The 26,630-nt window shown below is 35.1% G+C and overlaps 1 protein-coding gene across 3 annotated transcripts in view; it reads right to left on the minus strand.

Annotated features, from left to right (window-relative positions):
• The window catches only part of LOC111509857 (adenosine deaminase-like protein), a 44,377-nt gene extending 18,818 nt beyond the window's left edge, over positions 1–25,559 (minus strand). Inside the window, exons 1-4 of one of the 3 annotated variants that reach the window (XM_023165702.2) lie at positions 25,372–25,559; positions 24,325–25,009; positions 24,159–24,259; positions 3,907–4,283 (exon numbers count right to left, since the gene is read on the minus strand). In XM_023165702.2, the coding sequence (XP_023021470.2) occupies positions 3,990–4,283; positions 24,159–24,259; positions 24,325–25,009; positions 25,372–25,437 (1,146 nt within the window). In that variant the 5' untranslated portion in view covers positions 25,438–25,559 and the 3' untranslated portion in view covers positions 3,907–3,989. Of the gene's footprint in view, positions 1–3,906; positions 4,284–13,726; positions 15,165–24,158; positions 24,260–24,324; positions 25,010–25,371 lie in introns of those variants that run through there. The other 2 variants (XM_074178327.1, XM_074178326.1) reach the window with 2 other exon arrangements.
• Between the last annotated feature and the right edge of the window lie 1,071 nt (positions 25,560–26,630).

The raw sequence follows: 26,630 nt of genomic DNA on the forward strand, positions 1-26,630 counted from the left end.
TGTATATCTAAGATAAAGTACAGTTTTAATCTATTTATTTCTATGACAAAACGAATCTAAACTATCAGTTCCTACTGGAACAAGGCATTTATGTGTCAGTCTGTCTGCCCCCTCCGTAAACTTACTGTTCCTCATGGACCTAACTTGCCTATTCCTTCACCTCCGGATACCTTGGACAACATTTTAGATGATTTAAACGCAAAAATACATAGTAGCAGTAGCGACAGTGATGACAGCTACGATCCAGGTACCAATGACCTCTCAATCAGACTTGAACGATTTATAGTACGAGATATGGGCCTTCCTAAGGACTCGGCAGAAGTTTCAGGGACTTAAAGAAAGACATATGTTAGCCTTCGGTGTTTCATTTTCATGGTACCGATTTGGAGAAAGGGAATTTGTTCTTTTTTTACAAAAGAGGATGACCTAGTTTTCTGCAACAATGTACCCGGCGTCATGGAAATGTTTAACATAACGTATGAACCAGAAAAATGGAGACTTTTCATTAATTCATCAAAAAGAAGTTTGAAAGCTGTACTTCTTCACAATGGGAACCAATATGCTTCTGTGCCTGTTGGACACTCACTCCATTTGAAAGAATGCTACGAAAATCTTGAATTTGTTCTTAATAAGCTCAGCTACTCTGATCATAAGTGGACCATTTGTGGTGACTTGAAAGTTATTTCAATGTTACTAGGTCAACAAACTGGTTCCTCTAAGTTTCCCTGTTTCCTATGTGAATGGTATAGCCGTGACATGAAACAACAATATGTCAAGCAGGTGTGGCCAATAAGAAAAGGTCTTATTCCTGGAGTTAGAAATGTTGAAAAACAAAGTTTAGTGGATCCTAAAAAATCTTACTTTCACCACTCCATATCAAATTGGGGCTAATGAAACAGTTTGTGAAAGCATTAGACAAAGAAGGAGATTGTTTCAAGTATCTTTCTGAAAAGTTTCCTGGTCTATCCGATGCTAAACTAAAAGAAGAAGTCTTTTTTGGGTCTGACATAAGAAAACTTTTAAAAGATGAAAGCTTTGTCACTAAAATGGAAATGAAGGAAAAAAATGCCTGGAATTTATTTAAACTTGTTATAACAGGCTTTCTTGGAAACAAAAAGACCCAAACTACAAAACTTTGGTTGCTGAATTGATACAAAACTATAAAATGTTGGGCTTCAACATTAGTGTCAAGGTCCATTTCCTTCACTCACATCTGGGCTACTTTCCCGAAAATCTAGGGGCTGTAAGTGAGGAACAAGGAGAACGGTTCCATCAAGACATAAAAGAAATGGAACGCAGATACCAAGGTCGGTGGAATGTTAACATGATGGATGTTAACTGTTGGATGTTAAAAAGGGAAAATTCAAAAGAACACAGCCGAAAAAGTACCAAAAGAAGCTTTGATGGAAAAAGAAAACATTTTTACAAAGACTTATAATCACTTTGCAAACACTTGTATCATAATTATACTTAGTTTAGCTATGTAGCATTATTTTTTTGCTTTTACTTCATGTTAAAGTAATAAAAATAAATCCACAATTCCTCGTTTGTTTGTACTTTTTCAATTATTTCATCCTTTTTTGCAGGCAAACCTCACGTGATAAATAAAAACAAATGTCTTTTTTGAAATCAGCGCAAAAAACTACATGATCAGTTAACAAAATCAAAACAATTTTTTAAAAAGTTTTTTTGCAGACCTGTGTTCACTTTTTTGCTTATGGCATCAATACCAGTTTGCCAATTCATTTTACTATCTATATACTTTCCAAAGAATTTCGTAATTTAAAAAAGATTAATTGTACTATTTCTGACAACCACTTGCATACTAGTCACAGATCTCCATCTAGAAGACATTCAAACTGTTTTCCCTGCATTCACTATCAAGAAATATCTTTCACACCAATTCGTCAATTCCTCTGATAAATTATTCAGTTTTTTTTGCAAGTCTTCAGGACTGAGTCAGTTGCTAATGTAGTATCATCTGCTGAGAGGACTATATAATCTGAACTAATATGGTAAGTGGGTCGTTCAAGAATAACAAAAAATGGAATATAATTTACTTTCGATTACCTTTGGGTTTATAAAATCAAATGCTTTTGATAAGTCGAAAAAAGTGCTTCCACATATTCATTGTCATCTAACGAGTCGAGGATGTATTTGAAAAAATTGCATGAAGCACTTTCGCTCAACTTACCTTGACATAATCTATACACCTTAGTTAAGGAAAAGAAAAGCATGCACAAGAATAATAAATATAGACTTTCATTTTCGAATTAGAAATTACAGGAAGTTCAAAGTCAAAGTTAAAAATTAGAAAATGTAATTTCTATTTGGTGTTCATTTGCATTCAACACTGTGGAAAAAAAGCTGAAAAGGAAGACTCACAAACAATGAAAAGAAAAAGCAAAAGGTAGTGGTGATAGAAAAAAAATTGCACTGAGATTATGTTACTATGTGAAACCATTTCCAATTCCATCAAGGCAATTTCAAATCCAACTGCGAAAGTACCTAGTTGTTGTAATTTCACAGTCCGAGTCACAATTAAAGAGAATAAAATCCGGACTGGTAGGCTGTGGTCGAAGGGAACCTGAATTACCAAACATTTCGTCTGCTACCGTGGCAGACATCATCAGTGATATCTGCGTTGACTGCAAAGTCAAAGGTTATATCATGAAGTCTCAGCAAAAACTGTCTAGCGAGGTACGTATTCTCTCGTATTTATAATTTTAGAGGTGGTGGAAATGAAGGCTGGGTGTCCAATACGAATATTCATCCTGATTGATCAAGTAACAATGCGGTCTTTGTCCATCAATATCAACAAAACGGTTATTGGTTTATCAAATAGTTTTTAAGGGTTTTTAGAGACACGTTTTGAATTAGTTGGTAGTTCCTTATAAATAATAACCTCGTTATGTAAAATTGAATGTTTTCCATGGTTTGTATTAATTTCATTGGTAATAATATTTTTGATTTTCGAGTATGATATTAATAGATTCTTTCAAGGATTTAAAATTTTAAAGATGAATGTTTTAAGTTCATTGAATGAATAAATATACATATTTTCATTCTATACAAAGGAGAGATATTGAGAAGTACATTTTCAGTATAATGTTGTAAATCATGCCCTAAAAATAACACCGGCTGCCACTGGTGTAAACATAAACCAATTGTGACGTGGCCAAAAGCGCGGCAGTCCGGCCGACGTTTCACGGTTGTTCGATATTCGCGGCCATTCTAGATGTGGCGAGAATAATGCTACCTGCTTCGATGGAATTCCAGCGAATATTCTACCATATTTGAGGTCCTTCGATTGTCATATATAAACGCTACCTGCGAAACTATCGATATAGTCAAATTGAAAAGACGGTACTCGAAGTAATCTAATAAGGCGATAGACATTTGAATTATAAATCAAGTTTTAGGTTAAAGTGTTTTTTTGTACTAATAGTAAAATGAAATTAAGTTTGATTATTATACAGTGTAGTCAGTTATTGGTAACTGACTACAGAAGAAGAAGAATTTTGATTTTTCTAGCAACTTTGTTGGCCTCTATTATTTTGTAAATATAGGTTTGACGAGAATTCGGTGTGATTATTTGTGTTATCATTGTATTTTAGAGTTTTCGACTCGGAAATAAACTTCCTTAAATTTCGAAGTTGCTGAAGTGCTGTTCCAATTGGTAGTGGAAATACTATACGAGACTTTCTAGGAGGTCGCACGAAAGAGAGGCTGGAAAACCTCAAATTTGCAAACTACTCTAGTTATTTTTGCTTATTCTCTGTAACTCTTCCGAAACTACTGCTAATGACATAAAAAGTCAGCATTCATTTTACTAAACAGTATTCCATCAAAAAATTGCTTTTTTTCTCATTATCTCATGAGATATATAGACAATTTTAGAAAAACACAATATTTTTTAGATATGTTTATATTTTCTGTAACATAAAATATCCTTTACTTACAAAAAATAACTTGAGAAAAGGTCAAACTTAAATATCATTTATGTACACATCACGTTGATGTTCTTCAAGAAGAATGTCCAAATCTGCTGGAGTATAATTGTTGTAAGCATTCTGTATAGTAGATACAATTTTTGGATGACAGACATTGAACCACCTGATCAACTGATCCTGCAAGTCTTGCTTCTCTCTTTCAGAAGCAAAAGAATGAGAGATTGAATCATACGTCATTTTCCAAAGATTTTCTGGTATTTTATCAAAATGCCGTTGAACAAGCGTATATTCTTTGGTGAGAGTAGTTCCGAACACACCTTTGTCATCAGTCTGAAAAATAAAAGTAGTTTATTCCAAATGTACAGAGTGTTTCTCTTATGTATAAATATTTGAGAGAGTGATTGAATGAATGATTTGAAGAAGACAATGCTCGTTTATGATATAACAGGGCGCTAAACTTTTAACTATTTAGGAAAATAGAATTGCCAAAAACCACATTTTTGTCTTCAGAAGACATAAAATATTAAAGGATATTTTCTGATATTCATTTTATAGATTTATCTAGTGAATTTATTGTAAATCTACACTTCAAAATTATTTTCCTATAGTAGATTTATAACTTTAGAATAAAGTTTTATTTCACAACCATCTATTTATTCAAAATATTCTGATGCGATGATAGTTACACAAAATATAATATTCTGATGTGATAGTTACACAAAAAATACATGGAAATAATTCCTGAAGAGAGGTAACTCGAAAATTGCTACTGTATTCCACATCACACTGTTGCCAAATCGCAAAAAATTGTCTACAATGTTTCTGCAAGTCTTTCTGGAGTTTCTTTGAATGATTACCTTCTCAACGAACGGTCCAAAATTGCAAAAGGACATTCTTTCAATATTATTGAATTTTAGAAATCGTTAAATATATTTTTTTGTTATATAAAATATATATTCGAATGAATTTTGATCAATGAAACCCACCAAGACCTCCACTGTGAGTTTTTACCCCAAAAATCTATTAAACAATTTAAATTCAAGAGTGGTTCAAGCCCTTCGATAGCTTTCAAAACGGTAGAACCTTCGCCAATCAGAACCAGACAAAAACGGCCTTCGTCGACTCTATCGAATCTCGATCACACAATATTTATGCTGACGGAACTTATCGACTTGTGTTATTTTGACAAAAGTGCACTGTTTCAAATGACGCTTATTTCGATTAAATTAAATAAGTAGTAGACTCATAAAAACGGACAAAACTTTTAAAACGACCTAATAATTGTGGGTACCACACTTGTATCAATTTTAACAGAACACGCAATAATTTGTAAGTCATCTATTTGATCAATGGTAATTTTTCTAGGAGTTATGATTGGTTGATTTTGATAAGTAGAATTCGGAACCTCTGGCGTGAAATGAATCTACTGAAAGCAGTTTTTCTGCACCATAACAAAAATGCTGTTTCTACTATAGTGATGATGCTAACTTGTTTAGCGAAACGTGCGTGTTTTCAATAGACTTCTTGATTTTATTTGCAACACCAGTAATTTTTTGAGTAGAATTTTTAAATTAACAAATTTGATTAGAATAAGAGGCGTAATTCCTGTCTAGCGCCCTTCAGTTGATATATTGTTACGTTTTCCCCGTGGGTTTACCAATAATTAACTACACTGAACCATAATCGAACATCACTTTATTTCACTTTAAATACAACAAAACACTTTAACTAAAACTTCAACTATTATTCGAATGTCTATCGCCTTACTAGATCGCTCCACGTACCGCACTATCACTTCCAAATGACTGTCTCGATAAGCGAGTGGATCGTGTTTATATTTGGCAGTCGAAGACCGTAGAAAATTCCTCGGAATTCCACCGAAGCCGGTGCGAAGACTAGAATAATGGAGGTTGCGCGAGGTTTTGACCACGTCACAATTGGTTTATGGCTACCAGTGGCGGCCGGCGTTATTTTCTTTAGGGCATGATTCACAACAATATTTTACAAAGAGGTAACGGCAAATCGAGGTAATAAACGAAATGCTAATATGTGTTAGTAAAAAACTGATAAATGCATAGAGAGTGAACTTTCCTATGCAAATTATTACTTTGCGTATAAAAGAGAGAAAAACTAGAAAAAAGGCACAATTCTTAATTTGAATTTTCATCATTACAAACGTAACTGGTAAAAACCAGAATAGTTATCAAAAAGCCCAGCTAAGCAAGTCTTGAAGGTACAGTTCATGAGTAGACATTGTCCCTTTATCCTTTATGTACCAGAGAGAGAGAGAGAGAGAGAGAGAGAGAGAGAGAGAGAAATCACAGTTAGTACGCCATAAATAACAATTTGAATTATTGAAAGGATATTCTTTATATTTACATTTGATAAATATGAATAAACATAAATAATAAAAGAAACAAAAAAGTGGGAAACGACTCAACAGTGAATTTAATTTGTGGGTAAATACATACAATTTAATTTGTTTATTCTAAAGAATCGAGATTTAATTAAAATGACTAGGTCTTCAAAAAATTTTATGAAGTTCTCATTCTGACAATTTTCATCAGTGACATTACGAACAAAATGGTGTTTCCTGGAAAGAAAATGTTTTTCACTTTGCCGTCAAGGCCAACTTGTTTTTCAAAAAGTGAAAATATTTTCAAAATTCATATCTCACAAGCAGAACTCAGTCCGACAATCTTAAAATGATTTTAGATCATTGCACCTCTTGTAACATCAATCCTGGGACACACTGGGCTTATAATATGACCTCTCAAAAGAAAATAAATAAGTGTTTCGGGCTCGATTAAAATAAGTGGACATATTCAGTTTTGTGAAAAATAGACAATAAGAGACAAAATGTGTTCAAGGAAAAGGCGCCTAGTGGACTTCAGTTGCCGAATTGAAGCAAGAATTGGAGGAGAGAGAGCTAGATTGTTCTGGAAAGAAATCAGTACTGCAGAAGAGACTGTGGGATAACTTGACGGAATCAGGAGAAGATACCGAAACATATTTATTAAGTTTCTGGGGGTTATTTGAGTTCAATAATGAGCAAACTCATTGAGAAAGAGTTTAAAAGAGTTGCAAAACCAAATCGTTAATTCTGCCCACACCTCAAAAACTGTTACCGAAAGCTCAATTCCGGAAATGAGTTTCAACATAGAAAAACTTCATAAAGCAATGAAAGATGTCAAAGGCAGTTCCGAACCAGGAAAGCTCTCCATGAAGCCGCCCCAGTTCGACGGAAAAACTTCTTGGGCAAATTACCGCCGACAATTCGAAGCTGCGGCCAGAGGGAATGGATGGAATGCAGGAGAAAATTGGGCATGTGCGTAGCAAATGACCAAGCATTCAAAGAACCAACACCAATTCAGGAAAACTAGAGGTTCGATGAGAAGGGGCAATCGTCAGCCTTTATTCAGCAAGCCACCCTATAAAACGCAGATGCTCTGTCACGGAGACCATATCCCGATGACTGCTCACATTACCGACAAGCAGAAGAGAAGGAAGCAGCGATTTGTAGAACTACAGCTGTAGATCACAACTGGGAGGACAATAGGATCAAGGAAGACCAAGAGAAAGACCCAGATCTTGGTTTAGTCATCGGATGGAAGAAAAGTAATCAAAGACAATCGTGGCAGTAGGTAGCAGGTTATTCGCCAGCGGTTAAGTCCTACTGGGCCCAACGGAACTCCCTTACCTTGTAAAACGGAGTTATGAAGCAAGTGTTGGAGTCTGAAGACGGTGGAGAATAAAGGCGCCAGACAGTTGTATCCAGAAACGGGAGGTGCTCAAAGAAATTCACAATGGGGTCACTGGAGGACATCTGGGAGTAACGCTAGTTGCACACACACCGATTTTGGACGGCCGACTCCATACCGGTCGTCCAAATTCCATGTGGCACACGCGCCAACCGGTGATCGTCGCCGGTAAAATACCGGTGAGCAGCCGTCCACTGCCACTGTATCGCCAGCAGTACCGGGAAGTAGTGGCGTACGTGACTAAATACTGTTACGTTTCAATTTAGCACTAGATCAAACTACTCTTATGTGACCTTTCAAAACACTACGTTACCTTTTAAGATCTTTATTCAAAGGATATTAACAATGTAATTAAGTTACAAGTAGATTTTATTCATTTAACATCATAGTAATGAGAATCTTCCGTTCCATAGAAAACTATACCTGAAATGTACAAGAATATATGTATGCTCCCTGACTAACTGCTTTGACCAGTACTTACACATTCTCCTATTGCCAATCGACGTTGGAGATCCGAAATTCCTCGCTAGGTTGAAATAGTTGTTATTGTTTGTTTCTCAGTTTTCTTCACCTATCATTTTTTTAGCCGTTGTCTGCCTTATTCCCTATACCTTTCCAAGAATATTTCTTGCATAGATTGTTATTCATCACTTCCAGAAGGTTTACTGACATATTAGAGCCATATCGCCTGAAAAACAATATTAGTTAGCTCTGGTTTCTGAATACTGTTTGATATTTTCGGTAAATATTCTGCATAAGATGAATGTTCAAATATTCGTACTGAAAGGGAAGGATGTGGCGACTTACCTTATATGTTTCTATTCCATCGCATGAATAAGGATTGGTAAATAGTTGAAAATTGGTTGGAACAATATTTTTGGAAACATTTGTAAACAAGGTTAAGAGACAGCTGTTGGTTGACATCTGCCGAACTTTCGTAGTGTCGTTCCGTCGACTTACACCGAACTAGTTCTACAGTTGTTCACGGGTGAGGGATTGAACGGTTACTCAAGTTGTCAAGGGTTGTTTTAGGGTTGCATTGCTTTGAGAAGGAGTTTTGATGGGTCATGGACTTGTTGATATTGTCTCAAGTGGCTGTGGAGGAATTGATAGATTTATGATGTTGTGCACAGCGCCCCCTTGGTGCTTGTAGGGTAGGTTGGACGCACTGTGGCAACAACTGGTTAGCTGTCAGATGTGGCAGTCTCTTAGTATTCGGAAGTTGGACTTCAATGAGCTTGGTTCGGAGTTCAAACGTACCATCAGACTGATTGTAGGATATATATGGTTGTATTTGTGCCATCCTTCACGGGGATTATTTCTACAAGTCAGGATTGTATAGTGGAAGACTGATTGGTCATTTTGGTGTGGATATTTGCAGTCTGAAACTTAAGCTATTTTGAGGATTTGTGGTGGTTACCGAACTCGTGCCAGGTGGAAGGATTTCCGAAATTAGGTATGTCTGAATCACTGTCGCATCTCTCATGGGTAAATTTTCGTTATGTGGACACCCGGCGATTTTGAAAAAATTTTTGACTGTACTTACGTATTTTGATGCGTAGATTACGAATCCGAAAGAAAAAAGCGGCGCTCTCCCTTATTTAAAAAGTTACGGACCTTCAAAGTTCAGAAAAGGGCAACTTTTCAGCCTTCTTTTTCACTAAATAAACTATTTAAAAACACAAGCATTTATCCACTAGGTCACCTTTACACCTTATTCCTCCTTCTTTAACACTTTTCACTTCAATAATCAACATTATTCTAGTGAATAATGTTGATGTGAATAGTGAATAGTGTGAATATCGCATTGTTGTCTTAGAAGCGTTGTTGGTTAATCCATGTAAGTTAGGATTACTGAATAAATCATATTGGGGATCTTTATCTTTTATTTCCAATATTAATTGGTAAGTTATTGATATTGTGAGTTACTTAGGATATCTGGAGGATTAAATTTACCTGGCGCCCATTAAGATCTATTTGAAATTTGCTAAGTTGTTTAACCCACTCCCGTCTCCACTGTTTAGCTTAACCGCGGATACCCATCTGTCTTATTTGTTACCGACAGATGATTTAGTCTCCTCTTGTGGTTTGTGAGGTGACAATACACTCTTGCATACTCACCGGTTTTTTACCGACCATTCCACTCTCGACTGCTCGGTGAAATTGTAGTTACTACGTATCAACTTAATTTTGGTAGTGGGTGCTAATTACGGTGACCGGTAAAAATCCGGTGAGGCTGCAAGCACCCGCTACCAATGAAATATCGGCCGATTTTATACTGGCCGTCCAAAATCGTTGTGTGTGCAATTAGCGTAACGAAGGCCCTCCAGAAAGTAAGACGACGGTTTTCCTGGGTTATTGTCAAGCCGACGTCTTCAATGCGCCAGTATAACGTGGGTAGTCTCTTCGAGAGAATCGCCATCAACATGGCTGGCCCGTTACCAGAGTCCGACCGTTGGAACAAATACATCCTGGTAGCCATGGACTACTTCAGTAAGTGGGCAGAAGCCTATGCCCTGCCCAACCAGGAAGCCTTTACCGTCGTTGACGTCCTGACCATTCGGACCAGGACAGAAATTTCGAGTCCAACCTGTTCCAAGAAATATGTAAACTGTTGGATATTCGAAACACCAGAACCACCGCTTTACATCCACAGTCCGATGGAATGGTGGAACGAATGAATAAGACCATAAACCGTCACTTGTCCAAGGTAGTCTCTGACCATCAAAGAGACTGGGACCAGTACCTCCACCTGTTCCTGTTGGCCTATCGTTCGGCAGTGCACGAGTCAACCGTATAAACCCCTGCCAGTATTATAATGGGCCGAGAGCTGCGCCTTCCTTGCGATCTAAAATTTGGGATGCCGCCAGAACAATACACTGCAGAGGAAACTATGTCAGCAAGCTTCGGCAGAGAATGGATGACATCCATGAACGAGCCGGTCTGAACATCCGGAGTGCCAGCGATAGGATGAAGAAGGCCTATGACATCAAGGCCAATGCTGGATGATTCAAAACCGGTGACCTGGTTTGGCAGTACAACCCTAAACGACGCCGTGGTTTATCACCAAAGTTGCGAAACTCGTGGGAAGGCCGTACAAAATCATGAAGAAGATAAAGGACCTCGTCTACCGAATTCATAAGCCACCTCGAGGAAAGCCTAGGGTCGTACATTTTAATAGACTGGCTCCTTATGCTGGAAATCACGACCAAGTTCGCGCCCTCAGACCACCAGAGGATGAAATGACGTTCCAGAAGTTCATGTCTTTATACTCGAACGGACAGAAGGTCGTACATGGAGTAACTCGAGAACAGTCACGAGACCTTTTCAAGGTTCCAGTTGATTACGCACTAGCTCACTGCGTGGCAGAGAATCTCCAAATATCCAGGGGTATCGCTGTGGTATTCAACAATCTCGTGGACTTGGCTATCCCGAAATTAGCCTCTGGGTTCGACAGGCTGGATTGGAGAATTGTAAGAAGCGTATTGGAAACGATATTCAGATCCAGCGGCATCAAGATAACCATCAAGATAACCATCTTTCACGACCGAGCATGAAGACTGTGGAGTGTTACTTCCATCAAACTTCACAGTCAGGCATGGGGTTTCCTGCAGGTATCAACACACGCCACGGATGACATTTCGGGGCGAAATATCTTTAAGAAGGGGGCAATGTAACGAATCTGAAGCCGTCCCTGACCGATATCTCAGCCAGAGAATAAACACATGACATCACCGCAAAAGAAATGAAGTCGATAAACCGCCGGTTAAATTCTAGTTGAGTACCGAAACCACTAGAGAAATCTAGAACCATTGTTACCGATATATAAGGCCCGCTTCTCGTTCAGAGATGGCAGTTGAATTTAGAAAGTGAATCGAGCCGTTAAACAGGGAATTCAAATACTGGAGATAAATTAAGCGTTAATTGCTAAGTATTGAATATAAATCAAATCATCTAAAGAACAATTCGTTCATGTGAAAAGAATATGAGAATATGTCTACTATATAAAATGATTTGAAATCCCTGAAACAAGTAAAAAGGAATAATTAAAAAAAGGATAGCTGAAGATAACAAGTATATTAAGCAAACAATAAACCTGAAATGAAATGATAGTGAAATAACCTACAAGTAAAAATATAATAATTGAATAAATAAAAATTAAAGGAATGAAAAAAGAAAATAATAAAAAAGTGTAGAGATTCCAAGTCACGTTAGTTCACGACGTTTCGATTGTTGGTATCTACAATCGTCTTCGGGTGATGACTGGACTGATTCCTCCGAGAGATGACTATTTATAGGTCGTTGAAATACTTTCACTTTCTCTGCTTTCCATTTTCCGCTTCACTGATTCCGTGAGAGATGACCGTTTTGGCGGGAGTTGGCCATTTTTCGTTTGATGATGGGTTTCCATATGTTTCGTATTTCTACGCTGGCCTGGCTGAATACGTTGTTGGACAACATGTATGCGGCTTCCTTAAATTTTCTCCTAAACCAATGTTCCTCTCTGTGCAAGATCTCAGCTTGGGACCACTCGATGTTGTGTTGATGGGTCCAAACATGGTCTGCTATTCCTGATTTGCTGGTTTCTCCTCGCTGTGTGTGCTTCTTGTGCTCGGCAATGCGAACATTCAATGGTCTCTTAGTTTCACCAATATAGGATTTTCCGCACTCACAGGGTATCCGGTAAATGCAATTCTTGGAATCGCAGTCCGCGAATTGTCTTGTCAATAATCTTGTCACAATATTCAACTATTACTATAAAATAGCTTTTCCGCTTAGGAAAATTAAAACTAATAACAAGGAGAAAAAAATGGTATTCACCCGAGATAAAAGAAGTTCACAATATGCTGTGTGAAATGGCCAACCATAGCAAAACATTGTTCAGATGGAGTGACACAAACTAGATATAAAACTTTGAAAGTTTTATATAAAAATAAACTGAAAGAGACAAAATTGATCTTTAATAATCAAAGAATATGGAATGCACCTCAGAGAGAATATTTCTCAAATTTAAAAAAGCAATTAGATGAATGCAAGACCAGAGGTGAAAATAAGATGATAAAGTACATTAACAATATTCCCACCATTGTTGATGTATCCAGTATTCACAAAAACGACAGAGTCCTAATATAATATACAGGGTTGACATAATTTCTATGAATGCTGAAAGTTTTTATGCTCATAAGGATCAGATTACTAAGGACATTTTTTGTTATCCGCCATCAGTAGTTATTCTCAGTGAAGCCAGATGCACGAGTGATATTCTTGACTGTGAAATAGATGTTACTGGATATTCCATTATAAGATGTGATTCCTCGAGCCGACATACCGGAGAAGTATTAATTTATGTGCGTGAAGATGTCAGTTATTCAGTGAAGAAAAACTGTATTTTGGATAAAAATTACTGGTGTCAACTTATTAATGTTGAACTAAATTTGAAGAATGGTGTGAAGATCATTTCACAATCAACAAAAAATGTATTTTAATAGATGATGTAGATATAGATTTCTTGGGCAATGGCTTGCTTCTACAGCAAAAAAATTACAAATATTATTACAGCTTATGGAATTGAACAACTCGTTGATGAGCCAACAAGAATAACTTCAACTAGTTCTTCTTCAATTGATTATGTGCTATCAAACCAAAATAATGTGAAAGTTTGTATACATCATGAACCAGTATTTACAGATCACTTTATAATAACCGTAAACTCATACAACAAAGATCAAATAGTAATTACATTTTTTACTCGAAGACTAAATGATGATGTTTTTCATAAAATAAATTTGAAACTAATTGAATGCGATTGATTGAACGGATCTAATGATGTGAATGAAATATACAGTAATATTGAGTCGAAATGTGAAATACTATTAAATAAATGATATTGCACAAATAGTTGAAAATTGAGAATATCCATTCAACATGGATGCCAGTAAGAATGTCGGCTCTGATGCGCTAAAGAAAATATGCAATTACTGCAAGAAAAACGTCAGTACGGTCTTGTGTTACCTGTGAATCTATGTATCATGGTAGCTGTGCAAAAAGAGTAAATTCTTGTTGTGAAGTGATTCTCAGCACGAAATTCCAGGCACCAGATTATGACTCAGATACACTCTCTGAAACAAGCTATCTGAGGGAAGAAAACAAACTCCTAAGACAGATAATCATGGGCAAGGACACAATCATCAGGGGCAAAGACACACTCATTGCACTTTTATCTTAAAAAATCATACTCCTGGAAAATAACCTATCTTTAAAGTGCATAGAAGTATCAACTAATCAACCTGATCACAAAAAAACTGCCCAAAGTAACTCTAATCTGCCTAATGATACAAAAAAGACCAAAGTAAAAACAACCGAACATCTGTGAAATCCAATAGCAACAAAAAACTATCAAACACTATTTTAAGTCCAGGCATACAGGGTGATACATCAGATAAGAGTAAATCGAACTTACAATTACTGGAAGTCCAAACAATGAAAAAATTTGATGAAATCATTAACCTGATTAACGATACTGACCCAAATCCCCCTGGTACCTCCGTAGACAACTCCTGGAATTCAGTAACTTATAAAAAAATCAAAAAAAGTAATACATCTTCACAACTACCTACTGCTAAATCATATGGCACAGGATAACCTAGTGATCTACTCACAGTTGCTCCTGTACGGAACTGGATATGGATTGGTGGACTAGACCAGTGTACTACCATCGATAATGTTAAGGAATATGTAAAAAAAGTCTTTCCTGACAATAACGTTGATTGTTTTGACCTCAAATCCAAGTATAAAAGAAATGCTACAAAATAGGGAGTTTTGATCTGTCAATGGATGAACTTCTGGACCCCAATAATTGGCCCAACAAATTACACATTCATCCCTTTCAACACCAGTGACCATCAATATGGTTCTTCTGGTTATTCCAAACCTGAATTAAATGTAAAAAAGAACATATATAATTTCAAAATACTTCATCTAAATGATCAATCATTAACAAACAAAATTAATAAACTGGAAGTTCTTTTATAGGAAAAGGATCCGGATGTCATTAGTATTGTTTAGCACTGGTGTGATACCGAGAATATTGAATTTATGTCCATTCCTGGCTATAGTCTGATATCTGAATTTTGTCGTATTACTCATATACATGGGGGAACTGCCATCTTCGTTTAATCATCATTTCTAGCTCAGTGTCTTGATTTAAAACAGTTCTCAGAGGAGATTCATTGTGAAGGCAGTGGGATAAAACTAACTGTACAAGGTAAAAAGATTTGTCTATTAAGCATTCTAATGGTAACTTGGATATATTTTTACATAAATTATCCTGCATATTAGATTATATTTCTAGAAATGACTATGATATTTTCGTATGTGGTGATTTTAATGTTGATTACCATAAAAATACTTTGGAAAAGTCACAGCTGGATGACTTATTAGCTAATCACAACTTCATATTGGGGATAACATCATCTAGCAAACTCGAGTATGTACTAACAAATGTGGAGGAGGATTGTTGTAAATCTAATGTCTATGAGGGGAACTTCAGTGATCACAAAATATTTTCTCTTATTTATAGTATGCCTTTAGAGAGTAAAATAATTTTACCCTCACTATACTTACAGAGATATCTCAGAACATAACTTGAAACAATTGTCTTTGACATTGTCAATTACCAGCTTTAACACCATATATCATTTAAATTATGTGGATGATAGTTTTCAGGAATTTATGAACATTATAACAAGTATCTTAAATGACTGTTGTCCTATAAAAAGGCACATAATAATATCTAACAAAAAATGTAACTGGGTAACTCCAGAAGTCAGACAAGCTAGCCGTAATCTAAAAAATACCCATTGGCTGTGCAAAAACATAGGCAACTTAGACTCGCAGGCTGCATATAAAAGAGCAAAGAAAGACTACGACTACTCGAGAAAGCTAAATTGGATTTTCATGCAAATCTAATAAAGAACTCGAACAATAAAAACAAAACAATCTGGAACCTAGTTAACAAGGAAATGGGTAGAGGGAAAAAACAATTTGACATCATTCTCAACCATGGGAATGAGTTGATCACTGATAAAAAAAGGGTGGCTAATACTTTCGGTGATTACTTCTCATCAGTAGTAGAAGATAACTTACAAAAACATCTAGGTAGCAATAGATCATCTATATGCACATCTTCCAACATTTTAACAAACACATTCTTCTTTGCGCCAATATCTGAAGACGATATTATCGATATTATAAATGGTTTAAAAAATAAAAAAAGCACAGGCCACGACAATATCTCAGTAAGAATCATAAAAGAAAATGGGGTATTGATCTCTAAGCATCTAGCTCACCTGTTCAATCAGTCTATCACAACCGGCAAATTTCCATCACTCTTGAAGACGGCCATTATTATTCCCATTCACAAAAGTAAAGAAACATCAGATGTGACTAACTATCGTCCTATCGCTCTCTTAAGTATTTTCTCAAAAATCTTTGAGAAACTAGTTAACGAGAGAATGGCTAACTTTCTGTTGAATTTTAAGATTCTTACTGACTGCCAGCACGGTTTTCGTAAAGGCAAGTCCACACAGTCAGCTGCCTGTAGTTTTGCTGAAATCATCTATAACTCCCTAGACAATGATATGCACGTGGCAGGAATATTTTTTGACCTCTCACGACTGTCTATCTTATGACTTTATTGAAACCAAACTTTTTAATTTAGGATTTAGGGGTGTATTTTTACAATGGCTCAAACATTTTCTTTCAGACCGTACAATATTGGTAAAAATAAAAGATACACTATCTGATCCTCAACCAATCAGTTCAGGAGTTCCTCAAGGCTCTATCCTGGGACCGCTTATCTTTCTATTATTCGTCAATGATCTAGCCAAATACTTCAACATCAACAACAATAGTCTCACTCTCTTTGCTGACGATGCCTCGTTAGAGGTCTCAGCACACAGCCTAGAGAAATTGAAGTCATCAACGGAAAGTTGGTGCAAGTTAAACAATCTGATTGTTAACTTGAATAAAACAAAATGTATCCATTTTAGTTCTTCCATCGGTCTTGATAAACATCCTACTGTCTTTGATATTAGAGGGGTGGAATTGGTATCAACGAATTTTACAAAATTTCTAGGAGTCTATGCGGATGATTGCTTCAGATGGTCTGAACACATTACAGTCACTTGTAAAAATGTTAACCAAGCGTACTATGCTCTAAAACATTTTATGTCGTTGCATGCCTTGCTGGACGTATATTATAGCTTGGTCTACAGCCATTTTAGCTACAATGTGGTTCTTTGGGGATATGCCACCAACAAAAATAGGGTTTTTATTTCCCAAAAAAAAATTATCAGAAAATTATATGATATCCCATGGAGTGAATCGTGCAAACAACACTTCATATATCAAATCCTGCCATTCCCTTGTATTTACGTATTTAAATGTTTACTATACATCCACGATAATTTAACAAAATATAACACAAATTCTTCTTACCACAGTTACTCAACCAGAAATAGAAAATTGTTAAGTATTCCTAGACACAGATCCTCTAAATTTGAATAGTCACCCAAATATATGGGAATGAAATTATTTAATCACCTACCTGATCACTTCAAAACCATGAGTTTGATGTTATTTAAAAGAGAAGTTAAAAATTTGCTCCTGTCTAAGGCTTATTACAGTGTCAGTGAATTCCTTTTAGACGAATTTAGCTGATTGCGGTCCAGACTTTCATATAGATTTTATTATTTTATTATACATCCAATTTTGACTAATCTTGTTTTTTTTTCTTTATATTTTATACATTTTTATACTTTAAAACTACCGAGATATTTTATCTTTATGTATGTTTATTTTCTTTATACTATTTTAACGTGTTGTACTGACATGTCCTATACGTTGGTAACGTCTCAAAGGATAAATAAATATCATTATTATTATTATTATAATCAAATCAAGTCCCACGGTATGATGACGAAATCAGATCTGCTTAGAAAATTAGAGACAGGGCTTACAAAGAATTCATTGAAAGTTCTGGCACCGAGAAGGAGGAGTCCTGGAATCGATATAAACTGAGACAGAATCAAGTTGTTGATATGTTAATGCAGTTGAAATGTCAGACTTCAGAGCAAAAAATACTTTACCGGTTATTGAGAAAGTTTTGGAAATTGTTGTACATGAACAAATTACTAGTTACTTTACTGAAAATAACCTGTTTATAGGAAATCAATCCGGATTTAGAGAACAGCACTCATGTGAAACTGACCTTCAATTAACTCTTTCAAAATGGAAGAATGAAATCGATAGCGATAAATTTATAGTAGCAGTGTTCCTTGATTTCAAGAGAGCATTTAAAACTATCAATAGGCAAATATTACTTCGTAAACTGAGATATTATGGAATCGATGGAACAGCCTTAAGTTGGTTCAAAAATGATCTCAATGGCAGGTCGCAAATAACTAGAGTGGGCAAATGTTTCTCAAATGAAATTCCAAACAATATAGGCGTAGCTCAAGGGAGTGTACTGGGACCACTGCTGTTCATAATTTACCTGAATGAAGTAAATTATATATACAAGGTTATGATTTTTTTAATTTATTTGCAGATGACACGTTACTTGCATGCTATGGACATGACGCTGTAGAAACAGTGGAGCGCATGAATCGATTGTTGAAAAAAATTGATATATATTTAAACGAAAATAAACTAAAAATCAATACGAATGAAACCAAATCAATGATAATTAGTAAGAAACATAAACTGAAACCAATTGACTATGAAAGCTTCCACTCGAAGTTGAGGGAGATCAACTGAGTAAATTCTTGGAAGTTGTAAATACAGTTACTAGATAAGATACATTTCAATTTGGATTTGAATTTTTTTTGAGGTAAATCTCGAAATTGAGAAGGTAAATTGTTATAGAGTCCTGTATCAATTTTGGTGGTTTTTTGAAGCCTTGTTTTTGGTTCAACTATTCTGGTTTTGAACCTTGTATCATATTCATGTCATGTATCTCTTCATGAGTTTCATAGCATTCAATATTATTTTTAATATTGTTATACAGAGTGACCCATTTGAAAGCGGGCCACCTCTCTAAAACTGTTATTTATTATCCGATTCAGAAGTTTTTTTTTTCAATAGATAGAGCGTCAATAGTTCTATTAGAGTGCTGTGAAGTCGAAATATAAATAAAATTTTCAAGGCCTACTTCGAATTTTTTTCAAGGTCAAAAATCCAAAAAACATACTAGCGATTTTTTTATATGAAATTTGACGACGCCACTGGATTTGTGATGCTTTCAAATGGTTGTGACTGAAATTTCAAGATGAAATATGTTTTTTTAACAGAAATATAGCATAAGTAAAATTTTTATCTAAATATTTCGAATTGTCGTCATATTAAATCACAATATTATTAATAATATCGTTTAAAATGCTCTTTCACGTCGTTAGCAGTCGAACTTGTAAACAGCAGTTATTCAAAATGGTGTCAAATTATGTTTCTTTCAAACAGAACTCCATAAAGTATAGAAGATAGTTATGTCCATCAAAACACTGCAGTTTTTTTGTCATCAGAGAAATGAAATATACATCTTTACATCAAATAGTAATCAATATTCAATAATCAATAATAACCAATACTGATGAAATAAATGAACTACAACAAAAAAATGGATTGAGATGAGAGTGCCCAGACATTAATTTCCGTACTTTGTAACTAATTTCCGATTTAATTCGATACGTTTATTCTACCATTTTCTAATGCTAACTAATCATAAGATTCGATCAAAATTCGATCATTGGTTTGGGGTAACATTTATGCAAGCCTGGTCTTATTCTTTCACGCAGTTCCTCTTTGGTGGTTGTCAGTTATTCCGAATATCTACATATCTTGGTTTCATTCAAACATGTTTGGGATGCCACATTTCGAAAATATTATTTTTATTAGAAGGCTTTGAAAGTTAAGTTGCCGTGGAGATGACAAGTCATTAAAATAAAAGACGAAAAGACACAAATTTGTCAGTATTAATAGTGAAGTTTATAACTCTTCAAGTACCTACACTAATAAAGAAGTATGGCAGATAATTTGACTTTGCAGGAGAAAATTGAAATAGTAAAACTTCGTGGTAACAACGACAGATCCGAAAGGGAAGTATGTAGAATTTTCAATAACATGCATCCGGAGCGTCGAAATATTAGCAGAGCTACAGTTGGAAGAGTAAACAAAATTTTCAATCAGTATGGAGCTGTTAGTAAACATATCCTGAAGAATATTAATACTGTACAAAGGCAGAGACGAAATAATTCTGAACGAATTCGAAATTATTTTAATAATAATCCGAAAACAAGTGTGAGAATTGCAAGTTTGGACATCAACTTACCGCGTGAAACAATAAGGAGAAATCTTAGGAAATATAATAATATGAAGCCCTTTAAACCAAAGTTTCTTCACACCTTAGAAGAAGGCGATAATGAAAAGAGGATGGAGTATAGTTTATGGGCTCAAGGAGAATATCTAAATAACAGGAATTTTCTGAAAAAAATTTTGTTCAGTGACGAGGCAACATTCACAACCAATGGAACAGTTAATTCTCAAAATTCAAGGTACTGGACGGAAGAAAATCCACATTGGATAATAAATTGCAGAAGACAGTACTCCCAAAAAATAAATGTTTGGTGCGGAATATTACATACCAGAATAATTGGCCCCTTTTTTTTTGAAAACAATTTGAATGGTCAAATTTTTTTGAATTTTTTGAAAAACGAGTTTTCCAACGCTATGGATGAACTTCCACTAGCAGAAGAGGCCCATATTCTATTTCAATTAGATGGCTGTTCCATCCACAATAGCAGGATTGTTAGAGATTGGCTGGAAGAAAATTTTCCTAATCGGTGGATAGGGCGAAATAGTTCACTGATTGAGTTTCCCCCAGATCCCCGGACTTGACTCCACTTGATTTTTTTTTATGGGGCACCGTTAAGGAAAAAGTATACAAAACTCGCCCAACGAGCAAAGAGGAACTGCGTGAAAGAATAAGACAGGCTTGCAGAGATATCACCCCAAATCAATTATTGAATGTTTTGGTTAACATTAGAAAACGATATGATAAATGTATCGAATTGAATGGAGATTTGGTGGAACAGTCCAAAATTTAATGTGTGGGCATTGTCATGTTAATACATTCTTTTGTAGTGGTTCATTTATGGTTTTAATATTGATAATTATATTATGATATAAAGATGTGTATTTCTATTCTTTGACAACAAACTGCAGTGTGCTAATAAAGATAACTATATCGCACATAAAGTTGTTATGTTCTGAAGAAGTATTTCAAACCATATTATTTACAAAATTGTTATTTAATATACAACTATTTGAATTATTTTGACAGTGATTGGTATATTTTACTTATGCCATATTTCTGTTAAAAAACATTATTTTATCTTGAAATTTCAGTCACAACCATTTGAAAGCATCACAAATCCAGTGGCGTCGTCAAATTTCATATAAAAAAATCGCTAGTATGTTTTTTGGATTTTTGACCTTGAAAAAAATTCGAAGTAGGCCTTGAAAATTTTATTTATATTTCGACTTCACAGCACTCTAATAGAACTATTGACGCTCTATCTATTGAAAAAAAAAACTTCTGAATCGGATAATAAATAACAGTTTTAGAGAGGTGGCCCGCTTTCAAATGGGTCACTCTGTATATGTACAGCTGAATCACTCTGTATTTGTGGTCAGGATAGCATTATAAAAACGAAGTATTTTTTTATATTTTTCATATTCTGATTTGCGACCGACGATCGCAGACTTTCCTATTTTCAACAGTAATGAATAAACTCTAATTCAAATTAGTTGGATTTTATTTACATCATTCTGTTAGGATATTCAAATTAATATCAAGACAGAACAAATATATATTAGTTTGTGGTATATAATTAAGGCATAAACAGTCATTACTAGAGCAGGAAATAAAGGCCTACAACTAGCCTCCCAATTTGACTTTGTACTACATCTTATGGCAGACTTTTGTAAAATTAGTAGTTTAACTATGTGTGTTTGAACTGCATTACTCCAAGATAAAGTAGCATACTGAAGGTGTGAATGGAATAGGCAGTAATAAGAAGTTAGCGCTGCTGTTTGATTTACAAGGTCTCGAACTTTTTTAATAGCAAAAATAGCCTTGGAGAGTTTAGTACACAAAAAATTCACATGTTGTGTTCACTGAAGGTGACTGTCAATTTGTACACCTAGACTTGTGTACAAATATCTACGCTGCATTAAATGGGAAAGAACGCCTGATAACTCTATACTTTGATCTCAGTAGGGCATCTGAAACAATGGATCATACACTCTTACTTGTAAATTGTACCGTATTGGAGTTAGAGATGTGACAAATAATTGGATTGCTTCATACTTGGAAGATAGGAAACAAGTAGTAGTCATGAATCAAAGTAAATCACAACCGAGAGCAATCAATATCGGTGTACCACAAGGATCTATCTTAGGTCCCGTTTTATTTATCATTTTCATGAATGACATGGCTCACTCCTGACCTAATGCAAAAAAAATATTTATGTATGCTGATGATACAAATATACTAGTCTCAGAAACTAAGACACTGGATGCAGTATCGAGGGCAAATATCACCACAAATGAATTTCATAAATGGTGTCTTTATAATGGGCTACTAGTAAATGTATCTGAAACTTTTTTTATGACAATTCTAACGCAAAATATGAACAATAATGTTAGTTATCTGATAAAAATCAATAATAAAAGCATTGAAAAAGTGTGTTAAGAATCACACGTTAAAAGGTAAGACCTCGTTAGTCCTTAGCTACAAGTTTCTCAACTTACAGTTATTTTCACAGTTACAAATTCTTACACTGCCTTCACTGTATATAATGCAAATTACTGTAAATATAAAATAACAAGAGGCTTCAATGTTATCAAATAGTTCTATTCACAAATATTCAACTAGAAAGCGTGAAAATGTACGTCAATCTTTCTCCAGACTAATGATTGGGCAAAACTATTATATTTATTGAGGTACAAGGTGTTTTAATCGTCTTAAGGAACTGTTTGGTCCAACTCCCAAATTGTCAAATCTAAACTGCTTCAGGAACGCTCTTCACAGATACTTGGAAGGAAAAGTATTTTTCTTTTGATGAATTTTTGATGTTAGAGTATGTGCAGTATTATATTATCTTATATTATTACTAACATTAATGTACTGTTATTTTAATGTGTGTGATTGAACAATTGTTCCTTTATTTATGAACAGACGGTACTTCTTTTCAATATATACTTATTTTATGTTTGTATTTTTGTAACTTTTATTGTTTATAGACTTTTAATATATACTTATTTTGTATTTGTATTGCTGTAGCTTGTAGGTTCTTTTATGACTAGTCCAGTAAGTTTATATGATTTGTCTTTTATATATTTGTATTGACTTTGGTAATGAACAAATTTGATTTGATTTGATGTGATTTGATTTGATACTCACAAAAAATATTCATTACGCAAAAAAGAATTCTGAGATGTATCCTAAATTTAGATCAAAGAAGCTCTTGTTAGGATTTCTATTGTAAAGTTGACATTTTGATAGTGCCCTCGTTGTACTTCTTGGGTCTTGTCTACCTTGTAAAAAAATATTCTGACCTGTTTTTCAGAAATAGTAGTCAATATTCAAATAGTATGAATACCAGGCATTGTAACAAACTGGCTATTTCCAGCCATAACTGTACATATTTGAAAGGATTTCATTATCAGGCAATAAAAGTATATAGTTTTCTACTGCAGGAACTTAAAAATATCAGTCTTCAAGAAGTTTTGAAGTTCAGTCATTACTTGAGACATAAACGCTACTATTCGTTCAACTGCTGTTCGAGTAATTTCTAACTGTAATTTCAAAATTTAATCATTGTTAAAATCAGTACCTATCTTCTTTAGGGTAAATGAGAATTTAACTTCTCGAAAGTTTGACTTTTGCTGTTGATCGTATTGCAGTAAAATCATTATTTTTTTTTTATTGTAGTATACGCTGGTCAGACCCTATCCCCCGAAGCACCGATTCATTCGGGAGGGCACGCCAGCATTATCAACCAATGACCACTCCCCACACCGTGGGGTAAGTGATCATTGGGCTCCGAGAATCATGTGCCCTGAGCAAATGCAGTGAGCCAAAGAATGACAGTCTTCTGCATCTGTCCGGCTAAGATTCCTGGTTTAGTGCGGCAAGCCGGTATGATTTTGAGATTCTAGAGTAGAGGGGGCATCATTCCACCAAGGACTCCACATTATTATTATTATTATTATTATATACCACACTTTCTCAGTGTACCAACAGAAAAAAGATCAGTAATGTCATATATAACATTAATGACCTCGAACGTGTTGAGCTTATAAATAGATACACAAGATAACTTACACAAATTGAAAATGGCAGCTTAAGATCTAACCAATGCCTAACATGATGGTCTTGATAACTTTTCGTTGTTCCACATATTATATTTGATGTCAAGCAACATTCTAAAAATTGATTGTATTAGGTACTTTTATGCATTAATTATTCCTTCCCCAAAAATTTTTCTTACCTAATGGGATTTTTTTCTCCAAATAGAGTTCCCAGTTCTTCTGAGATCCACCATGTTCAGGATGTAGGTATGTTCCGTGCCCAATTCGGTTAGGTCCGAACATCAGAATTCTCTCAACTTCTGAGTCATTTTTCACCTCAGCACAATGTATTGTAATACCTAGAAATTGTTTTGCTTTCTCGAATATAGTTTCATGAAAGTCACCTTCTTCGGGATTTCCGCACAAATCTATGCCCTTTATGACAGAAGGATATTTTTCCCTCATTCGTAGAATGAGCTCTAAGGCTTTTTCTGATTCTTCTTTAGAATGCCTCCTGTCTAGTGACAGAATTAACTTCACCAATATTTTATTCTTGTATTCATGATCACCTATTGCTTTAACAACTGCTTCAATGTAATCTTCCTTTGTCATGCCAACATTAGCTCTAGGTGTAGTACGTAACTCTAAATAAATTACATTATCCTTAGCAAAATCTTCAATAACATTTCTAGCTGCTACATATACTGATTCAGGAGATTTTATCACATTATACGCTTGGCTGAAAAGACCAAAGCATTCTTGTAGACTCCTAGATGTTGGCGCTGTTCTAGTGAGTTTTTCATACTCGGCAATGGCACTTTCTGAACACCCCAGTTTTTCGAGTGTCTTTTCCGTTAAAGACCCATTCAAGTGGGCGTGTAATTCCTGGATAAAGAATGATTGTCAGTGACTACATTTATCTCAGCAGCATTGATTCAATCGAAATCAGAATTGAAAGTATTTAGATTAAAAGAGGAATGTTTTTAGGATAGATTCGTTTTTTTTGTCTGTAAAAAAGTCTTTTGGCTTTCAACTTCATTAAACAAAAAATATGAGACACAAACATCAAAAAAAAATATGGAAAATAGAACTAATTTCCTTCAAAGTTATAATCAAATAATAAGAAAAATAATGTTGATCCACCTTTGGGAAAGATCTAAGCTTTCGATACAAACAGTGATACCTTTGTATATAGACTAACCATATACAAAGGTAACACTTTTTTCAAATCTAGCAATAGTACTTACAACTTTTGGTAGCTGTTTGAAATATTCACTTTCAGCCATTATTTGTCTACGTGAAACAACTTTCATCAATTATCTCACATTAGACTTGAGAATTTACGACTTGAAAGTAGTTTTTGTTTTTTTCATTTTCAAATATTAGGATATATTTGTTTACAAACAAATGTAAACGTTTTCCATCGGTAAAACCAGTGGCATATAAGAGCAACTGTAACGTTCCATTGGTAGCACGAGTGTATGTCGTACTTAAGAATGTCCTGTCAATAAAACTTGATGTTTACAACTTTACAACTACAAAAGTGTTGTTCTTGAAGTTTGAGAAGTGTAACAATCTGAGCTTTCTTTTTAGAAATTCATGAACAGGAACAAAATTGCGCTATTTGCGATGGGCATGCACTTTCAAAAGATTATCGCCAATTGATTGTTTAGTAAACCTTCAACCCAACATAAATAAAGATTCAGATTGTATGTAACAATTTTGCATGTTCTGTATTACCTAATGTAATTTTAAGGTTCTGTAGCAATAGGCTTTGGTATCATCAGGAGTTGGCTAAAAACTGACAGCAATTTGTGGAGTGGTTATGTTTCTGACTACAGTTGACCGCTCCATAATAATTATTCAGAAGAACATATTATTGGACTTCGTTAATTAAACTAGAACGCTGAACACATTGCTGCGACGAAGCTATTTTTCGGGGTTCGTTTTCCGTGTATACAGGTTTTTATACATGACGTTTCGTATACGATTGCGGTTGATAATATCGAAGACAACGGGCAAAGCATTAGATGATGTAGATGATACTACATAATTGATTTGGGTCTCCGAACTCATTCCACTGATGATGGACGAGGCCTCGTTCCAATTGATTGAATTAAATGACCTGATACGAGAGCAATTAAATACAGGTAGCCAGATTTTCAGTTGAAATTGTCTATGCTTCTGAATTTTAATCACTTCCCTATGTAGTCTTGTAACTCTTCAACTCTTATCGAGAACTTGGGTCTCCTCATATGCGATAACCTGGGTACCTTCTCCAAAGCTGATTTATAGGGTAAGTCCCAGGCGACAGTTTCTTTTGTGTTCAGAGAGCCGGGTACTTACACTTCCCTTTGTACTTTCAACGCAAACCGATCCAGAGCAATAAAATATACGGCAAATTCCTTGTGTTGTTGAAGACTCCCTTTGAACTCTTTCTGATGGTTTTCATTGGGCTGCATATCAATTTCTCGTTTGTTTCTCTAGAACTCTCCTGATCCGAACT

Source organism: Leptinotarsa decemlineata, unplaced genomic scaffold (genome assembly GCF_025532065.1).
Source record: "Leptinotarsa decemlineata unplaced genomic scaffold, Ldec_3_MD MMD2_tig00003736_RagTag_RagTag, whole genome shotgun sequence".
Lineage (NCBI taxonomy): Eukaryota > Metazoa > Arthropoda > Insecta > Coleoptera > Chrysomelidae > Leptinotarsa > Leptinotarsa decemlineata.